The sequence below is a fragment of the Henningerozyma blattae genome, chromosome 2, assembly GCF_000315915.1.
Source record: "Henningerozyma blattae CBS 6284 chromosome 2, complete genome".
Classification (NCBI taxonomy): Eukaryota; Fungi; Ascomycota; class Saccharomycetes; order Saccharomycetales; family Saccharomycetaceae; genus Henningerozyma; species Henningerozyma blattae.
In genome coordinates this window covers 1,859,649-1,880,148 of record NC_020186.1, presented here as the reverse complement: position 1 = coordinate 1,880,148, position 20,500 = coordinate 1,859,649, and the positions used below count along the sequence as shown (strand labels likewise).

The window sequence follows — 20,500 nt, the reverse complement described above, 5'->3', positions numbered from 1 at the left end:
GGATTAATATGCAATGCACACACACATATATATATACATACGGCCGAAAGGAAGCTTCATGATTTGTTTCTTCTAGAGACTATTGAAAAGGATTTGTGACGCAAGTCAGCTGCACTGTCATTTTGCTATTTCTTTTTATTCGTAGGTTATTGTTTTGTCATCGTTGTTTTTCCGGCGAAGATATCATCAACGCGGAGTCAACGATTCATAATATAACACCGTTGCAAAACTTAAATGCGTCACGGTGATAAACGTAAGACGCAAATTTAAGCTTTCTTTAGTATCAACACTCATCACCACTTAATTAAGACCGATACTCATCAAAGCCAATAAAATAATTAAATTCTTTTGCATTCAGAGCCTACAACAACCCGTTTTACCTAACAGTACATAACTTTTGATTGATAAATCAAAAGATTCGGTCCTATCCATACATACATACGTACAAAGTACGACCTTCACGAATAGTCCAAGATACCCAAGCTAAACCAAATACATAATACCAAGCATACAGTTTTATAGACAAAACTATAATTGTATCTGATATGTCTACTCATGAATTATATTCATGTACTAGGTGCAGACGACTCAAAAAAAAATGCTCTAAGGATGCTCCCACTTGTTCTAGTTGTGCCAAAGTTAACGAGTCATGCGAGTATCCTGGAAGAGCCCCAAGACGAACAAAAAAGGAGATAGAAGCTGCACTATTAAGAGGTGAGCTTCCTCAAAATAAGAAGAGGAAGAAAATTGAACCCGATGAATTCTCACCTAAAGCGCAATCCCCAATATCATTGACTTCAACAAGCCCTGATTCTGGCTTGATTGGCGATTTGAATTCTACTATATCTGTAGCTTCTACAAGTGGCATAAGCGGTGCCACAAGCTTAGTTGGATCAGATAATGCTGGGAATATACATATTAACAATAATACTAGAGATTCCCTGTCAAACATCTTAAATAATGAAAGAGTGAAAGCAGAAGGGTTTCCATCAATGAGTACTAGTGCTTCTGCTTCGCCACAATCTGCTAATATCAATGGCAAAACAACTACCATCCATCTAGAAGGTGTTTCATCTTTAATATCAGTACTATCGTCTCTCAATAATAATAGCAATGGGAATCAAAACATGAATCAGAATAACAATATCAATATCAATCAGACCCCTATTAATAATAATAACAATATCTCAAACCCAATAGGAGAAACTCCAGAAACTAAACTACCAGTTCAAGGCCTATTATCTCAACTTCCGAGAACACCCGGCTTTGCTAATGCTGCATTCTTAAATTTAAAAGATACACCAATATCTAAATCGCCCTCAAATATTAATTCACTAGAACAGCTAGATGCTTCAAAGTTAAATCTTTTCCAAGAAAATGCAGTTCCGATTGTTAATTCTGCAATACAAAGTGAAGCTATAAGTGTGGCATTCAAGGGTGGTGAGAAACCTGATTGGGAAGATGATGTTGCAGATTCTCCCTTGCAAAAATTGGACAAGTCTTTATATGATAAGTTTATTGCGGCTTATTTTCAACATAATCATAGAACCTTCCCTATGATTGATAAAAGAGCATTTTTAGGAACAGTGTCAACAGTTCGAGACTTTAATGATATGTCAGAATTTGATGATACATTTGCATTTAAATTAAATATGATCATGGCTATTGGCTGTACTACTTTACACAGAGCTGGCCTATTGAAAAAAGAACATGATTTTAGAGAACACTTCGCTTTTGTCGCTATGTCAAAGTTTAGTAAAGTTCTAAGATTGCAAAATATGGAGACAATTAAATGTTTATTATTATTAGGAATATACTCATTTTTTGAACCAAGAGGTGTGTCATCATGGACTATCAGTGGTTTGACCATGAGACTAACAATATCATTAGGCTTAAATAGAGCTCTTCCATTGAGCAAGATGCAAAAAGTTTCGGCTATTGAAGTTGAGCTTCGTTCAAGAGTTTTTTGGAGTGCATATTGTTATGAAAGGTTGGTGGCCACGTCATTAGGCCGGATCTCTGCGATTGAAGATGAGGAAATATCTGTACCTTTACCACATGCCTTATACGAGGAGGAAAAAGATGACATCGAGGTTACATTGATGACAATCTCATTAAGAAAAGTCAGTGGCCGTATTTATAAGTTAATTCATTCAACAAGTGCTGGCCGGCAAAATAAACCTCAAGAGGAGAAAGAGCAGATTATCACCTCATTAAGAGAAGAAATTGATGAAATTTGTGAAAATGAAAAGATAAAAATTCAACAAAAGTCTAGACAGGGTAAAAACCCAACATCTCCTGAAGATGGATTAAGCAGTGAAACTAGCGGTGATTTAATTTCGTTCCATAATTCTGATATCTGGCTGGCAATGAGACATGCTCAGTTACAAATAATGCTGTACAGACCTTCTTCATTAATACCGAAACCATCACCAGAAGCTATTTCTAAATTGGGAGAGGTTTGTCTGGAATCACTAAAACATACATATGCCCTATACAAGAAAAAGCTATTACCTCTAAATTGGATTACATTATTTAGAGTACTGACTATATGTAACACAATGCTATTCTGTTTATGCCAATGGGGGATTGATCTGGTGGAAAGTGAAAAAGAAATACAACAGTGTGTTGAGATATTACAACATTTTGGGGAAAATTGGGTTTTCGCAACCAGATGCGCAGAAGTTTTCCAAAATATTAGTAACAGAATATTAGAAATAAGTTTAACCAATGGAAAAGTTCCTAACATGGACGAACTAACAAAAGAATTATTTGGTGCAAATAATGCCTATCAAGAAATTTTAGATGAAAATAATGTTGATGTTTCCTGGGTTGATAAACTACTATAAAAAAAAAATTATGTTTCTATTTTGATGTTTGTATTCGTTCACTTTTTTATTTTTATTTTTTCTGATATGAATTTTAAACGTCTTTACTCTATTTATTTCCCTTTTATGACCTTTTCTAATGCCCTTAATTTTATTTCTATATAATTATTTGACATATTATTAACATGAATTTGATTATTACTTAAAGTGATCAATTTAAAACAAAACTTACATTTTTCAGCATTAATTAAACTTTCATTTGTAATTTTTATCCTTTATCTTAATCCTTTTATAACTACATACTAATCAATTAGTTGTGTATATTCAGTAAAATGATTCATGCATAAGTGTCTTTTCTAAAATGTTTTTTTCAAATTGATAATCCTACAACTATCGTTTATTGATATAAATTTCAAATTTTTGATATATGACAAATATTTATTTGTATGACCACTCACACATTAATAATAATACAACACTTATGAAATTCAACTTTTATTAACCTAGATTAAAGCTGTAATCGGTACGCCATATAATCTCACCATCTGTTGAGTGCCGACTAATTATGGGTTGTAGACTAAACTCAATATATAATTTATTCTCATTTAGTATCTGCTTACTAAATGGAAAAAAAAAAATTTTCTTTTTTAAATTGTTACTCCATCATGGGATTTAAATATGTCTTTCCTCTTCATTCTATTATATGTTTACTACAATGTTTCTGCAACATTAAATTGAACGCTCATATAATATTAATATACAATATTTAGTAGCTCAATAATATAAACTTTATAGAGGAGTCTAAGGATTCATTTAATATTTCTAAATAACTTCAAAATTTCTTAGAAGATACTGATATTTAAAATTATACTATTAAGAACATTCTTAATGGTGAATTTAAGATAGATATGTTTCAAAGATTTCAATAAGCCTGTTTAGCTTAGTGGTAGAGCGCTGCACTTGTAATGCAGAGGTCGCTAGTTCAATTCTGGCAATAGGCATTTCTTTTTAATATTTTTATCCTTTAGTGTGAGCTACGTTAGTCACGTGTATAAATCAGGATCACGTGATAACGGAATGAACATGTAGATTAACAAGTAAGTGAATCATGAACATAAATTCTATTTAAGAATCTAAAGCTAAAAGAATAAACTAGAAGGTTAATGTAGATCAAAGACGTAATAACCAGAAAACAAAAAGGACGAAATACAAAAGATGGAAGTGTACAGTGAACAAATTGGAACGTAATAATAATAATATTTAACTTACATAGGCTCAGGTATATAGTTGTATAGTTTAATAAATAGTTAGTATTAAACTAGCAGCCAAGAAGATACACTACTGGGAGTAGCAAAGCTTAAAGTTGTTACATTTTTTAAGAAAATATGGTGTAAGGATTTTGTGTCAGATTTGAAAATAAAGATTCGAAATTCTTTTACTAATATTGCAATAAGAAACCTTCAGTTTTGATATTCAGAAATTTTAATATTTACCGTTATTGTATACATTTTTGTATATTAGCTAAACGCGAAAATATAGCTAATCACAGAAATAAAAAGGTATGTCCTGATAATACTTTTAAGATATATAGATTCTAATATATACAATTGATATATCTTCAATAACAATGCCTAATACATTCGATGAAGAGAAAGAATTAAAATATACTCTAAGAAATACCTTCTGGTCGAAAGATTATTCAACAGGAATTTCGTCGCTACTATTATCATTTAAACATGAGATATCAAAGTTAGAAAATGAACGGAAATCATATGTTCAGTTCACAGATAATTGCTGGCTACCATTATTGGAAAACTTGTCATTATTAAATAAAACTAATTTTTCTTCTAAAAACACTGCCACACTTATGTATGAAAGATTCAATCAAGTAAAAGTTAGTGATTTGGAACTGCATTGCATCGAGCCTTTAGCCGCTTCAATTACGGAATGTAGGCAATTATTAACTCAGGCAGAAAAGTCTTTTGATATTGTATTCAGTTCCTATTCAAAGGAATTGAATGATACACATAACTTTTTACTAGATTGCAATAAAATTGTGGATTCCTTAAAAACAGAACTATCAAATGAGAAAATGGATACCAATGCTAATACCCCTAATCATAGCATTCAAATGTTAGAGAAGTCAACTGCTGAAATAACTGATGATGATACTACCACAAACAATTCATCTGAAGAAGTCACCCAGTTAACTTCTAAAAATATTATAGAAACGACACTGCTAGATAGTATTGATTACCCGTTAGAGCTAGACGAGAAATTGAAATTTAACTCAAAATCTGAGTTATTGACGTTTATCAATGGATTAAAAAACAAAACAAAGTTAGAGAAAAGTATTTTCCCCATACCTGGTTTACCGAATGAAAGTTTTAAAGGTTCATCTTTAATTGATGGTATTAAAAAGGCTAATATAGACATAGATTCTTCGTTGTTTAATTTAGAAAGAATAGGCCAGAAGGTTCTTGATCTTCATTTAATTGAGCAGTATAGCATGGTTAAAAAGTTTGGTTACAGTTATTCGAATGCCAGCTTGTTAAAAGATAATATGTTTAAACAAGATATATACTATTATTGGAATTCGGATATCGAAACCAAAAAAGTTGATATAATTCAAAATTCTGCCAATGTTAGCACTTTAAATAAGACTAAAATTGATAAGTCATCCTCCTATAATATTTTAAGAAACACCCAATCTAATGATAAAATATCTACTCCAATAAGAGAACTATCGACAAGTTCTACAATCGCAAGTTGGATCAGAAAGGTTAGTGCGACAGAAGTGGATATTGATTCATTAAAAAACCAATTAATTATAAGTGAAAATAATTTCTACGAAAAATGTTGCAGATTAGAATATGCTACTATTCAGTTAGAGAAATCTATCTTTGAACAATCTAAGAGATTATCCCAGATCCAATTGAAGAACAGCAAACTAATATACACCGTAGAGGTTTTTTTCAACAAGATATGTAGAGCATTAAATTTCGCTGAATTTAAAATCGAAGCTTCAAATAAAACATTTGTTAGCGATTCAAATACATTCTATCATGATCGCAAATATGATTCTTCAGGGTTTTTCTGTAGAGATAATTCAATTAATTTTCGAAAGTGGATGATTCTAAGTGTTGGCAATTCAGAATCTCTTGTAAAAGAGGATAGAAAACTAGTGACGCAAAAATGTCTATTTGGAATATCACAAATAAACAGTGATGTTACCAGATCCATTAGTTATATACTTGATTTATTAGAGATAAATGGGAAGGAGTCCAGCAAATCAAATACTTCTCCATTATTTTTTTCCTGGAATAATACATTAGACATTGTCAGGGTTTCAAACTTAAAAAGAGAAATATTGCACTGCTTTAAATCAGGTACAGGTAATAATTTTGACACTTTAGAAATGTATATCCAGCAAAAAGGAAATTTCATCATTAATGATTGGATCGGTTTATTAAAGTTATGGCTACTAGAATTGAAAAACAGTCTACTCCCATCTGATATGTATGAAGAAATAGGGTTTATTTTGAAGCATGATAAGGATCCTGTCTATTTGAGGAAAGTACTAACAAAAATACCAATTAATAATTTGAAATTGTTACTACGGTTTTCACAGCATTTTAAGTTAGTTGAGGAATCTGCATCACAAAATATAATGGATGACTCTTCAAAAAATTTGATTAAGCAATTATTTATAACCGACAATCAGGATATTCCTCTATACCATATGTTCATCCGCCGACCAGGAACACCCAAACCACTAGATATTTTCACTTATTCATACATAGTATATTTTATTTTGGGGAATATGGAGTCCACCAAAGTTATGCAATCTATTCAAGCCACTAAAGAAAACACCAACAAACTACACATGGAAAATATAGCTGTGATACCGTTAGTTACAATTGCCAATAGTAATACTGAAGCTTTTAATGATGGTAAAAGAAATATGGTTTCAAACAGTCATTTAAAAGAACCAGCGACCCCCAAAAAATCCACTAGAATCCATTCCAGAAAAAGCCCTGATCTGCTGGAACAAGCTTTTGTACCAAGGTCATTTAAAATGTCCACAACACCAGAGCCTACACCAAATAAAACCAAAAGGCTGAGTACATTTAGTTTACTGCCTGTAGAGGGACACAGTAAGGCTCCAACCCACATTCCAATATACAGAAACATCGGTGAAACCTACTGCCAATACTACTGAAGAGCAATTAGATAACAAGATTGCAGATGCAGAACATCCTTCAGTAAAAAATATCGTTAAATTACAGAATTCACTGGAAATCCAAATTAAAAATCCTGTTGCAATTCAACCTCAGGAGATAAAAATCTATAGTAATAACGATAATGACATTCAAGGAACCTAGGGCAACTTGGAATTCTTGAACCAATGCATACAATAACGAAAGAAACTACGGTAAAAAGACTACACGATGCTTAATTACTTCTAGTACTTATATGTAATATTGCAAATGTTCAGGCATAAAGTCTTTCGAGCCTTGCTATTTAATTGACATTATTTATTGTATTATCTGCGTTTTTTTAATACTTCTAATTTTATCGCAACTCCGAAACTTTCCGATTTTTCTTGAATAGGCCTGATATAAGAATTTCATTTATAAGATATCAGCCTGCAAATCTTAGCTAAAGGAAAACCATATAATTAAAGTTATTGTAAGGTGAATATTTTATTAAAATATTTTATTAAAATATTTCACAATAATCTAAATTTATACTGAACAAAATGTCTCATAACCATAATTCGACCACCTGTGAAATGAACAGTGTCATTACATTTAAATACGAAAATACGTGTGTATTAATTCAGCAATGGCAAATTACTTCGCTATGGCAATTATTAATAAGTAGTGTCTTCATTTGCTTTCTAGGATATTTTTATGAGTATTTGAGATATAGAATTACAATATTTAAAGACAGTGTGAAAGAGGTTGGAGAATTATTATTACCCGGAATCAATTCAGAGGTCCCTAATTTCCTTACCCATACTAGAATTTCAAAAAAAAATAAATTTAAGCTCAGCTTACTTTATGGTTTGGAAGTTTTGATATCTTTACTATTAATGCTAATTTTTATGACTTATAATTTTTGGTTAATGTGTTCTGTCGTGCTAGGGGCCATCTTGGGAAATTACCAGTTCCAGGCAGGCTCAAAAGATTATGTAAAACCTATTTGTCACTAAACGATTCTAGCATTTCAAGCTAATATAAATTACATGCTTTTGGGCTCTCTCCTATATCATTTAAATAATATTCTAGTTAGTTGCTATATTTAGTGTTATGCTTTTAAAAAACTAAAAAATAATATAAAATGGGATTGATTGCCAAATAAAACAGTAAATGTAGAAGTTATGTACATGATGCGATTTTATTTAATTAAGCTATAAACTTATTATTCAATTAGGGATGATGTTATATACTAACTTTAAAGTTGGAAGGGGTATATAACCATGAAAATTCCAGCAAGTTTTTGGAAATTCTAAAAATTGACTATGAAGTGAAACACGCAGATGATCTATAGTTTAAAAAAAACGAAACAAATACAGAATATATATTACAAAATGCAAATTAGTCTTGGGTGAATGATATCAATGAAAAGGGGAAGAAATCGTTAACATATTAATTAAGTTTCAATTCCCAATATTTTTTTTGAGACTTCATAAGTTGAAATCATAATAGCACAACTTGGAGCAATTTTTAATAATCTGGGCACCAACCCAGTAAACAAGGCACTGAAACCTTCTGTTTTCTTAATACTCCATAAGAAAAGAAACATATTATTGTTGGTTGCTTTAGTGGCAGAAGAAACCGCGGTTGGACTATTTAGCACAATCTGCATTCTTGTTTTACCAACATCGAAAGGATGAGTGAACAAAGCTGCTATTGAGCCACTTATGCAACCACCCAAGAAACTTTTTAGGAAACAACCAACACTACCTTGGCTATTATTGCCATTTCCTGGACACTCAGTGTAATTAGTTCTACCAGTGTTAATAGTACATTGTTGCATGCTTAACAGTTTTTTAAATTTTTCATACGAGGCCCAATATATTGCACTAAATGGTACGTCTCTCCATAGAGTAATAGTTAACCCTCGAAATAATGCCGTTGGTCCTTCAACACGCAATTCTCTCCCTGTTTCTTTTAATAAATCTTTAAACAGGTCGAATTGACGACTTCCCACAATACTTTTATTATTTTGTGGGAGGTTAGTTAAATGACTCTTTTGTGCCTTTGGCACGCTTTGTAGCCTAGTCTTTAATAGCTCTAGTGGTGCAATGCAAGTAGCAGCAAGTACTCTAGCCGAAGCACCACATAATGCAGGATTTAATGTAGGATAAGATTGCCCCAAAGGAGACCAATCTCTTACATATTCATAGCCTGCATAATACACAACATTTGCAGGAACTGCCATTACGAGAGTTAATGATAAGCCACGCCAAAGAGCTAACGTACCCTCGGAGCGTGCAATTCCTTGAACAGCAGACCAGGTTCCACGATAATGTGATGATACTTTTGTACAACCTAAATCTTTAAAACAAGGGGCTTCCCAGAATAATTTCCCAGCTGTAATTGCATCATTAAATGTGCTCGTCGACACAGAAGGAAAAATAGCATTCGATGGACCTATTGAAGCTAAATTTGTTACTGGCCGTATATTTTTAACTACAGGTGGATCTATTATTGTAGGATTTACACATGTGCATTCTGGTAGTAAATGCTGCTGCTGAAGTCTAATACGAACCACATCCAATGGTGTAACTAGTAAGGCAGTTACCAAAGATCCTGCCATCGCACTAACCATTCTTTGAGAGAGTCCCAAACTTGTTTGTTCCTTAATTGTTGACGTAGAAGAAGCCATAATCTTTTTTCTTATTCCCTATATTCTGCTTGCCAGTTTTACTCTTCTTTTAATAAACGGATCAGACTTTTTATTCTTTAACTATTTTGGTTTTTTTATTTTTTTTTTTCAAATAATTTCTTAACTTCTATCTTATTCTTGCAGAAAAAAAAAATAAGTAAGAGAAGCACCTATTCTTGAAAATCTGTTATTGATTATTAGAAGTGATCCTCCAGAATATTATGACTAGTTTTTAATTTACGACTTCCGGCTTTCTAGCAATTGTTGTTATCTAATAATTGGATGACCATTTACCTATTTTTTTTCACTCGATAATTAGGGTGCATCGCCGACTGTTTCGATGTTTGGAAGCCTAGATAAGAAACTTGCGATGATGAGTAATCGACGAACTTGTCGCGTAATAAGTTTCAGGATCAAAACAGCTGTTAAAAAGGCTACTCGTAAATACCTTGTGATCAGCAATAAAATGCAAATAGTTTCGTGTGTTTTTATATCAAATGTCAAAGAGTTAATAATATATCTATGTTTCCATTTTGTTACTTAATTGTTTCTTAAGTCGATACACAATTTTCTCGGTTCGCCGGACAAAATTTTTGAAAAGCCTGGGTGTCCGGCTTTTCTATATTTTTTAGAGCGTTTCCATGGAGACTTGATATGTTTATTCTATAATATACTACCAAAAGCATCTATTAGGGATTATGTAACTAACTATAAAAAGGGAATGCTATAGAACAGAGATAAAATAAATACAAATTAAATGTAAGGATTGCCAACGTTATAAATCTCATTTTCTCTCATGTACATCTTACGTACCAGAGCGTCAACTTTCTTGTTTTGTAGAAACAAAAGATCATCAATAGATTCGAAATTATTTTCCCCAGTTTCATTATCAAAATCGAATTCTTCCCAATTGAAACTAAAGCTGGGCTCGAAACAATTTGGAGTAATATCTCCTCTCTTCGATATTATGATGGGTATTTTATTTATCCATTTATCCACCTTCTCGTTAGCTGCCATATTTCTTGCCAATCTTGGATTAAAACCATTTGGAATACTAAAAACGTTACTGGCAGTGCTATCATTATAACGGTCATTTATATGGAAATTATCCAGGATTATTCTATTGCGATCATACAATCCCTCGTAAATAAATCTATCATCCTTTACCTGGTCAAAATCACCTAAAGTTGTCTGTAAAGGATTACTTTTAATATATTCAAGATATTCTTGATACATCGAATTGCCAACAGTATCATCTATATGTTGATATTTTGGTGAATTAAAATTATATGACTGTATCGATGTTCTTTTCACTCTATTATTTGTATTTGTAATATATTGTGGATTATCAGTTTCAATATCTATTTCTTGCTCACTAATTACAAATTTACTATCGATATGCTGCTGTTTTAGTATTTTACCATAATCAAAATCATTTTTGATTTTACTAGAAGAAGAATATTTTTCAAAACATTTTAAACTTTCTAAGAATCTGTGGTTTCTAATTATATACCTGGAATTATTATTATTCATGCAAATTTTTGTGGTAATTGGACGTTGTAATAATTTTGGATCAATACTATTATTGATATTAAACTCATTACTGTAGGAACTGATATGTAAACTTGGATGTTCTGGGAATTCTGGAATTATATTTGGACTTTGTTTTTTTTGGAGTTCGAAGAACCTTGAATATTATTTCGTAAAGGCGTCTGATATATTGGTGACAATCCTTTGATCTGATTTTCCATACCTACACTCAAAAAGCTTCAAATAAGCTATTTATACTGTTTTGTTTACAAAGCTTAGAATAAAATATATATACTTCCTAAGATATGTATTGAATTTCTTTTTTTTTATATACTGTCGCATCCAATAAAAATCATTTAAGAATGACACAAAATACAGAGAAGGAAAAAAAAAGATTAACAAATAACGACAAAAGTCAAAATGTCTAAATAAAGAGAGTTGTCGCAAATTACTTCAATCTACGCTTTTTTAATTTGCTTGTAGCTATTGACATTCTATTGCTGGCGGAATATCTTTTCTCTTGTCCCAAAACTTCATTTGGGAAAAATTCATTTAAAGTTCTTTGCTTTTGTTGAATTTTTCTTTGATTAATCGTTCTAATTAAAGGTATTAAAATCTCATCGGATTTTTCCTTTTGCCAACCAATTTTATTTCTCATAAACGTTCGTAACATATCTAAATCAGGTACCCCCCATTTAAAAGCTGTTGAATCATGATCTACTTCTGGGTTCATGTAAGCATCTGATACCAATGAGTTTGGAAAATCATTTTCAAATATAACACCATTTTTAACTAGTTTTTTCCTCAAATCTTTTTGAAACTTGTTTTCCTTTTCTTGCTTAGATTTATCAAATTGTCCTTCATTATACCACTCTTTAAAATTCTTTAGATTTCCAAATTCCGCCAAGACTTCCATGCTCGATACTGGGCCCATACCCTTGATACCAGTAGTATAATCACTACCTAGTAATTCTACCAATTCAATCATATACTCTCGATCCAATCCAAGATTTCGGAATATAACATCATTATCATAATACTCAACATAATGCTTTTCATGGAACATATTTTTATAAACTTTTGTTCCTCCAAACAAAAATACATCACTATCATCTGTCACAATACCATCAACTAGTTTTAAATTTATTAACTCTGCACACTGTGCTTCTGCCTCCATAGGAGCAGTTATAAACGGAATTCCGAATCGTGATAGTAATTCTTGTACATCTAGAATCATGTCTGTAGTAACTTCATCAGAATCTCTTTTATCTTTCATCTGCTGCTCAAATAATTCATCTTCTAAAAATGCATTTCCAGTAACCCTCTCATTATCTCCTTGTAACTTATTTCTTAGGTCATTAAAATCATCATTTTCTTTTCTAATATTTTCAGATATTTCATCTTCTTCATCCTCAGAAAAATCATAATCAAATACCATTGGCTTCGAGGCCATATTGTTTGATTCAGATTCAGAATGAATATTTTTAGATTGGGTATTGTAATTAATAGAAAGAGTTGAATCTACAGGTTTACCAACGGGTTCCTGGTATGTAATCAATGGTTCAGTGCTTAAACTAGTATTTTCGTTATTTTTAATATTTTTAATCTCAGCATTCGCTTTAGGTTCAATAATCTCAAGATCATTATCATCTTCGCTTTTGCTTACCAGGCTATTTGAATTTTCTATTACTTCTAAACTATTATCTGAATCAACGACATGCTTAGCATTGATAGCTGGTTCGCATTTAATTTTTTCTAAGAGTTGTTCCGCTGTAAATCCTGATACAAGATCATAATGCCTCTTCTCTGTTCCATTAGAAGCTAGTTGTTGTTCTTCTGCCCTGTCATGTACAAATTCGGTAGTACTATATGGGTTATACTGTTGGTTGGAATTCAAAGAAGATGAATTTTCAAACCATGAAGGAACCTCCATGTGTGGCTTCTTATTTGGTTTTGTAGAGCGAGTGTCTTGAGTTTCCTTTGGTACGTTATTTTGGAATAAAAAAGAAACTCCATTAGAAGAGAAATCTGGTATTTTACTAACTATAAAGTTCAAATTCTGTTGATTTTCAGTTAGAGGAACTTCCATAGTAGATGGCATGTTTGAAAAATGAGTTACAAGAGGTAGCCTCTTATTATCGATTTTTGTATCTATAGAAATATCTTCCTTGCGTTTAGGTAGATCTTGGATGTTGCATTTTTTTGCTTCAAGTTTCTTAGTTTGAAAATCTTCAATCATTTCAATTTCTTTTAATTGATCTAGATAATCGTCATCTTCACTATCATGGGGTGAGATTATTTTCATTGAGTTACTCGTAATAGTATTTGAGGGTGATTCTATTTTACGGATTGTGTGTTGTTTCTCATACATGGAAATATTTGGATCCATAGAATTCTCAAGAAGATCATTTTCAAAATTAATCTTTCTCTTAATTTTATTCAAAGATTTATTAATAATAATATCATTTTTGCCTTCTTTTTGAACAAATTTCTTCTTCCTACTATTATTACTATTATGTTCAGAGGATTCTTCTTGTTCATACTCATCTATAATATAGTAGGACAATTTTGAAGGTGTCACTTTTAACGGTGATTTATTACTAACATATCTTTTATCTAAAAATGCCTGGCTACCAGCAATAGAATTGTTATCACGTAAAGAATTTTCATTAACATTTTTTAATTTTTGTGTATGAGAGAGCCTGGCAGCGTTAATTGAAAAATCTTCTATTTGTTCCTTTTTTTTAGGTATAACATCTACATCTTCCCATTCAAAATCTTCTTCCTCCTCATCATCATCATTTTCTTCGTTTCCATTGGCAGCATCATTATTACTATTGTTAATATTGTTATTATTATTAATATCATTTTGGATATCACTATTTGAGTTCGTTAAACCAATACTTTTTGTATTAAACAGTTTCTTTAAATCATATTTTCTGTCAATTAGGACACTTGAATTAGAATCAGGTTCAAGATTAATGGCCTTTTTTGCCTCTGTTCCATCAAACTCACCGAAACCTAGAGTCCAACCATTTTCTGTCTTGGTTAATTTATATTCTTTATCATTTTTTCCAGATATTCTCTTTATAACATCATCAGTTAATTTGGAAGCTCCACCATCATGCAGGCCTGTCGTATTAATTAATTTTTGAGTAAAAAAATTTCTTCTTCTAACCATATCAATTTGAAATTTAGAGAAATCTAAACTGTCAGGAAACATTTGTTCTAATTGTTCCTTAGTATAACCCATTCTTAATCTGGATCGTAATCTTAATGTCGAAAGAATCAAATATTGAGATGATTTAGGTAACTCTTCAAACTCCTTTGATGCTGGATTAATAGAATCTAAATCGATATGATCCAACTCGTCGTCGATTGATTTAATAACATTTTCAAAGGTTTCTGTAGGCATAACTCTTTGATCATCTTCATCGTAATGGAATCCTGAAAGTTCAGGTAATTGCCACTCATCCTGTAATGTATACGATTTATTTTTAGAAGCTACAGTAGCAGATTCTGCATTGTGAGCTGATAGATTTTCTGGATGAACTTCATCATTAATTTTCTTTTGTAATTGTACAGCTAATAATTTTTTAGCTGTAGCTGCAGCATTATCTCTTTTACCTTGTCTTCGTTCTTTTCTCTTTTTAATAGTATTTTTCTTCAAGACAGGCACACCACCATCAAAAATAAATACAGGCTTAATACCAAAATATAGCAATTTGCAGATTCTTCTAAAGAATCCAACGATATGTGCATTCTTAACAGCGTTCCCTTGATCATCTCTAACTGCCTTTAAGAATTGATAAATCCAAATGGATGCATCGACCGCCATTTTTTTATCTTGTAATGAATCCAACCGGACTGGTTTAGCTGTTGGATTGACGATATCCCAGAATGAATGAACACCCATCTTGTGATAGCTGTATAGTAATCTGACAATTTACCAAATGTATAGACATTGAGGTATGCCAGTTTGCAGTTGGATCTGTTTTTTTATTGTATAAAAACATTTAAGAATGTTTTTAACCATTCTACCGCCTTAAAGAATTTGCAATTTATAGATTCTTACAGGAAACCATGTGACCTAATAAAAGTACGATAGATAATAGCTTTACAAAGTGTAAGCGAGATGTATTTTCTCAGCTTTTCCCACTAGATTCATCAAAGTAGAAGAGTTAATATCGATTACAAAAGGAATCCGTAATAATATGTATTTTTCTTCAAGATGAATTACATAGACAAAAAAAAGAAAATAAGAAAGATTTCTATAGGCTACCCTTGAACCTTCAACAGTATCCAAGAATACTAACCCTAAACGTAGACAACAATTTATTTCTTGATGTTTACTTACTATTACTTAAAATTAGTTAGTAGCTACTTTTTTAATTTATGTAAAATAGTAATTACTATATATNNNNATATATATATATATATATATATATATAATGGATACATTAGGAAATAAGTCTAATTACACTATAATTGGAAATCTTTGAAATAGCCCTACTTTACCCCACATTCCTGAATTTTAACCCTAGCCATGGAATTCAAAATCACATTCTAAAGAGTCACGTGCTACAGGCGTTAAGGAAAAAATTCTGAAAATTAAATCCGAGAAAGCTCCGTTCTTTTTTCCGAGGGTGTAAGGGTCAAACCGGAGAAACCAATTACTCGGGTCTAACACACGTTATTTTCCAATTGGCGTGTATAGGGCGATGCCTTTTTACTGGAAATGGGTGAAATCAAGAGTGAAATTTATTCAAAACTTGATGAGGTGAAAGAATTGAGCAAAATTTGGAATTAATACAAAGTATCTAAAAATATTTAAGAACATGCCGAGTATCTAGTTGTAAAAATAAAAGAAAATAATCTTCTTTTCTATCGACTGACTTTAAGTTGAAGAACTTACAAGAATACAAAACAACAGAGAATGTCAATACTCGAGAATGTTGGTACAGGTGAAGAGATTGATTATGAATCTTTGCCCATAAATACCCCATTGGCTTCTCAGTTGTTTGCTGGTGCATTTGCTGGTGTAATGGAACATACTGTGATGTTTCCTATAGATGTTTTAAAGACCAGGATCCAATCCAATGTCACGTTGACTAATGGTTATAGCAATGTGCTATTAAAAACAAATTCTAATGTGATAACACAATTGACTAAGATAACAACCAATGAAGGCTTCAAATCTCTTTGGAAGGGCCTATCCTCAGTATTATTGGGTGCAGGACCAGCTCATGCTGTTTATTTTGCTACTTATGAATTCACAAAATCAAAATTGATGACCGAGAATGCCTATTCTTCTCCAAGATGGAATCCATTGAAAATTGCCTTAAGCGGCGCTTCTGCTACCATTCTCTCTGATGCTCTTTTGAATCCATTTGATACTGTAAAACAACGAATGCAAATCTCAAAAAATTCTACTATATTCGGAATGACAAAATTGATTTATCAAAAGGAAGGTCTCAGGGCATTTTATTACTCATATCCAACTACTTTAGCAATGAACATTCCATTTGTTTCATTAAATTTTGTTATATATGAGACCTCTACGGCTTTTTTAAATCCTTCTAATAAATACAATCCTTACATCCATTGTTTATGTGGGGGTATTAGTGGAGCTACATGTGCTGCATTGACAACTCCATTGGATTGTATAAAGACTGTTTTACAGGTTAGAGGTTCAAATAATATTTCTGAGCCTATTTTAAAGAATGCAGATACGTTTGCTAAAGCCTCCAGAGCTATATATAAATTGAACGGTTACAGAGGTTTCTTAAAAGGTTTAAAACCAAGAGTAATTGCTAATATGCCTGCAACTGCAATTTCTTGGACTGCATATGAATGTGCAAAGCACTTCTTCCTTAATAAAAATAATTCGATAATTTAAAAAAATATTGCTTTCACTTAATTATAAACACTGTCATTATTCCTTGTATTTTCGTTTCTACACTCCAGACTTTTCTTCCTTTGTTTCTTTCTGTATATTATCATTCCTATTCCTTACTTATTATTATTCTTTGCATTCCCCTCCTCATTTTATTTCACATGATTTATTTTATATAAGTATGTATAAATTCTAATTAATGACTTTCTATAAACGCACAATTATACTCTCTCTCATCATAAATTGTAATTAAAGTATTTATACTGACTGTAAACTTTCTCTTAATAAATTCATTCCATCACTATATCTATGCCCATTTAATGACCAATAAACAGGGTAATTTATATCTGTTGGAATGTATTTATTTAAAGGTATGCTAATATCCCAATCATTATCGTTTATCTGCTGTTGTAAATCAATGTTATGCATGCTTGATGGTTCTGCGGGGGTGCCAATTGTACCATAATTAGTATTGGGCCCTGTATTAATACCAACCCAATATTTTTTATTATCTGTATTGTTATATCTAATTCCCTTCTTTGATTGTCTTATTAAAGATTGTGAATCAAACGTTTCATTAATAGCTGTATCTGTTTCAGTCGGATCAAATGTTTTGTAATTGTAATAATTTGATCTATCAACTAAAGTTTGATTAAAGTCCCAAATCAAATCCTTAATACCGAAACAGTCACGTAAAGAATACCAGAATCTCATTTTTGCTCCATGAGGGATATTTTTAACACTGTATGGTTCCCATGGAAAGGCAAGTAAATGGAAAATTGCAAATCCAATCATTTCCAAACATATAAAACAATTTTGATAGACATATGACCATAATTCTTTATCAGAATTGGTTGGTAAATTTCCAAGATTACAATAGCTTATAAGTTCCACAATAAGACTTTGCCAATAAGATGCAAATATTATTAATTTAACACAAAGAAATTTTTTCCATGGATCAAATGGTTTCAATTCATCTGATAAGCATATCCAGAATAACGCCAAATTGTATAATGACCAGGTCATTGAAACATTATACATAACAACCATAATTATATTGAGATATTTCCATTTAAAAAAATGATAAGTAATCAATGAGACACAATAAAATGGTTTAAACCAAACATATTGTAATATCCCAAACTTCACCCAAAGAAAATCACCTGGGTCTGACAAATCGATTTTTTTAAAAAATCTTCCAAAAAAGAAGATTGGATGACTTAGCGGTCGATGTTTTAAACTAAGTTTTGTTATAATTTCTCTTTCACCATTCAATAATAGTACCATTAATGAGAAAAATGTATAAATAATAAACGCCTCATAAACTTCTCGGATTGGATCAATGAATATTTGGGAGATAGTTGGTTGAAAAACAGCACAGCTAGATGAAACACAAAAGATAGGAACCATTACTTGAATTCTAATTGTTAATCTCTGTTCAAACGGTTTACGATAATTGAGTAGTTGCATTGTAATTGAATACATAGATATTATGAAGCCAAGTATGCAACTGAGAATACATATATGTTTCAACCATAGTGGAAGGAGTTCATCTTCCTCAAGCATGGTTACTCATCTGACAGTTTCACAATATGCAGAGTATGGGTAATAACTAGACCTTAGATTCTTTTTTTCAATCTTCTAAACATTATTTACATTTGAAACTATTTAACCTGCATTGTATTAAAAAAATACCCAAATGTTACACCCCCTTTTTAATCTTAAGTCCAAGAACCGTTTCCGAACAAGGCTGTCGTCAATGAATGAAAAGTATGAAAAGTATCATCAATGAAAGTAACTTACCACTTTATATAATGAATATGAAAGTAAGGATTTTAAATAAATATTGCATATACACAAGTTGCTCTATGCATTATATAAATAAATAAAAAAGAATAATATTAGGGGATGATATTTGAACTAAAAATGCTTTGAAAAACAATTGTAAAACCGTTTAGAATATCTCAGGCTCATTAGTTCAATAGGCCTTGTTTTTTGGCAGTACGTTTAGCCAGCTTTTCTTGCCTTTCTCTCTTTTTAGCAGCTTTTAAGTCATATTTATTCATTGATTTTTCGGATTTTGATTGCTTTAAAGCCTCACAATTGATCAATAGCATTCCACCAATATCACCAACCATTTTACTTTTTATTTGAAGTTCTTGAAAAATTTGTTCTATTTTATTAAGTATTGCTTCTCTTTTTTTCAATTCTGCTTCATTTAGATCATTAGATGGTGTATTGTTCTCGCTTTTGTCTAAATATTCAAATTTGTCTAAAAAATCACTTTTAAAATCATTCTTATTACCAATACATATTTGTAACTTGTTACCTTTTTCAATAATCTTTGAAATTTCTGACTTTTTCTGTTTTAACAAATCATCAAGACTAATTTGCCAAGATACTTTAACACTTTTAACTGCATTTGACTTTTTTACTTTTCTATTATTCTTGGAAGCTAATCCTAACTCTATATCCTTTTTTTTGGCTAATGTATCGGAATATTTCTTTAAAGCAATTTCAGATTTAACTAATTTAATAAGCGGCAAAGTAATCCCTGAATCCTCATTTTTTTCAACGTTTGCTATAAATAATGCATCTACATCAAGATCTATTTCATTAGATAAATTGAAAATCGTTGTTCTTTGAATTGAATTGGTTGCTGAGTCAACATACTTTATGTAACCTCGATTATTGATCTCTAAGATCTGTTTTACTGTTGAATTTGCTACTTCCTGCTGTTTTGCAGTTCCTGTAGTCCAATTAATTTCTCTTCTACGATGTGGAATTCTATTCAAATTACCACTATTCAACTTGCCATTTCTTTTATATTTATTATCAAAAAGTTTACCATTAGAGAAGCCAGTATCAGTCCTCCCTCTCCTGGTATTAATATCCTCAGACGTATTAGTATTTTTATTGGTTCTCCACTTCTCACTCTCCTTTCTTGAATTAGTAAATTGGTCATTATTCCTTATACCTAAGTCTCTGTTACGTACGTTAGATTGGTATGAACTGGATCCTCCTTCTTGTTGAATAGCTAATATCGTCTGAAGAATTGCATTTCTTCCATTCCCATTTTTAGACTTCAATCCATTTGCTGCAGCTACTAACTGTGAAGAAGAAAGATGCCTTTTTAAGTAGGGAAGCTGTCTAGTGAATATTTGTCTAATCATTTTTGCATACAGATTGCCACTTTAAACTAAAATATACTGCAGATTTTATATTTTCTCTTATATTTTTTCTACTAATTGTTAAGTTTTTTCAAATCGAATCTAATTAAGACAACCTTAAAAAAAATTAAGCGCTTCGTTTGTCAAAAATAGATAAATATGGAAAAAGCTTTTTTTTA

General features: G+C 31.3%; 9 protein-coding genes and 1 non-coding gene across 10 annotated transcripts; 5 read left to right on the top strand and 5 right to left on the bottom strand.

The window, feature by feature from the left end:
• Positions 1–545: 545 nt before the first annotated feature.
• On the top strand, positions 546–2,849 carry STB5 (Stb5p; the record flags this gene model as incomplete). Its single annotated transcript, XM_004179079.1, has 1 exon — positions 546–2,849. One exon carries the CDS (start codon positions 546–548, stop codon positions 2,847–2,849), a length of 2,304 nt encoding a protein of 767 aa, XP_004179127.1.
• Positions 2,850–3,757: 908 nt separating this feature from the next.
• TBLA0Btrna15T lies at positions 3,758–3,829 on the top strand. The gene has a single exon. It is a non-coding gene; the product is annotated as a tRNA-Thr (tRNA).
• A 626-nt stretch (positions 3,830–4,455) lies between these two features.
• On the top strand, positions 4,456–7,050 carry RGD3 (Rgd3p; the record flags this gene model as incomplete). Its single annotated transcript, XM_004179078.1, has 1 exon — positions 4,456–7,050. The coding sequence occupies one exon, from the start codon at positions 4,456–4,458 to the stop codon at positions 7,048–7,050; it is 2,595 nt and encodes an 864-aa protein (XP_004179126.1).
• Positions 7,051–7,590: 540 nt separating this feature from the next.
• Positions 7,591–8,046, top strand: CTR2 (low-affinity Cu transporter; the record flags this gene model as incomplete). Its single annotated transcript, XM_004179077.1, has 1 exon — positions 7,591–8,046. One exon carries the CDS (start codon positions 7,591–7,593, stop codon positions 8,044–8,046), a length of 456 nt encoding a protein of 151 aa, XP_004179125.1.
• Positions 8,047–8,486: 440 nt separating this feature from the next.
• Positions 8,487–9,725, bottom strand: MTM1 (Mtm1p; the record flags this gene model as incomplete). Its single annotated transcript, XM_004179076.1, has 1 exon — positions 8,487–9,725. The coding sequence occupies one exon, from the start codon at positions 9,723–9,725 to the stop codon at positions 8,487–8,489; it is 1,239 nt and encodes a 412-aa protein (XP_004179124.1).
• A 753-nt stretch (positions 9,726–10,478) lies between these two features.
• On the bottom strand, positions 10,479–11,258 carry PFS1 (Pfs1p; the record flags this gene model as incomplete). Its single annotated transcript, XM_004179075.1, has 1 exon — positions 10,479–11,258. The coding sequence occupies one exon, from the start codon at positions 11,256–11,258 to the stop codon at positions 10,479–10,481; it is 780 nt and encodes a 259-aa protein (XP_004179123.1).
• Positions 11,259–11,703: 445 nt separating this feature from the next.
• RAD2 (ssDNA endodeoxyribonuclease RAD2) lies at positions 11,704–15,171 on the bottom strand (the record flags this gene model as incomplete). The annotated part of the gene is made up of 1 exon (XM_004179074.1): positions 11,704–15,171. One exon carries the CDS (start codon positions 15,169–15,171, stop codon positions 11,704–11,706), a length of 3,468 nt encoding a protein of 1,155 aa, XP_004179122.1.
• Positions 15,172–16,191: 1,020 nt separating this feature from the next.
• On the top strand, positions 16,192–17,154 carry TBLA0B07860 (uncharacterized protein; the record flags this gene model as incomplete). The annotated part of the gene is made up of 1 exon (XM_004179073.1): positions 16,192–17,154. The coding sequence occupies one exon, from the start codon at positions 16,192–16,194 to the stop codon at positions 17,152–17,154; it is 963 nt and encodes a 320-aa protein (XP_004179121.1).
• A 255-nt stretch (positions 17,155–17,409) lies between these two features.
• HFL1 (Hfl1p) lies at positions 17,410–18,717 on the bottom strand (the record flags this gene model as incomplete). The annotated part of the gene is made up of 1 exon (XM_004179072.1): positions 17,410–18,717. The coding sequence occupies one exon, from the start codon at positions 18,715–18,717 to the stop codon at positions 17,410–17,412; it is 1,308 nt and encodes a 435-aa protein (XP_004179120.1).
• Positions 18,718–19,124: 407 nt separating this feature from the next.
• Positions 19,125–20,324, bottom strand: AIM23 (Aim23p; the record flags this gene model as incomplete). The annotated part of the gene is made up of 1 exon (XM_004179071.1): positions 19,125–20,324. The coding sequence occupies one exon, from the start codon at positions 20,322–20,324 to the stop codon at positions 19,125–19,127; it is 1,200 nt and encodes a 399-aa protein (XP_004179119.1).
• Between the last annotated feature and the right edge of the window lie 176 nt (positions 20,325–20,500).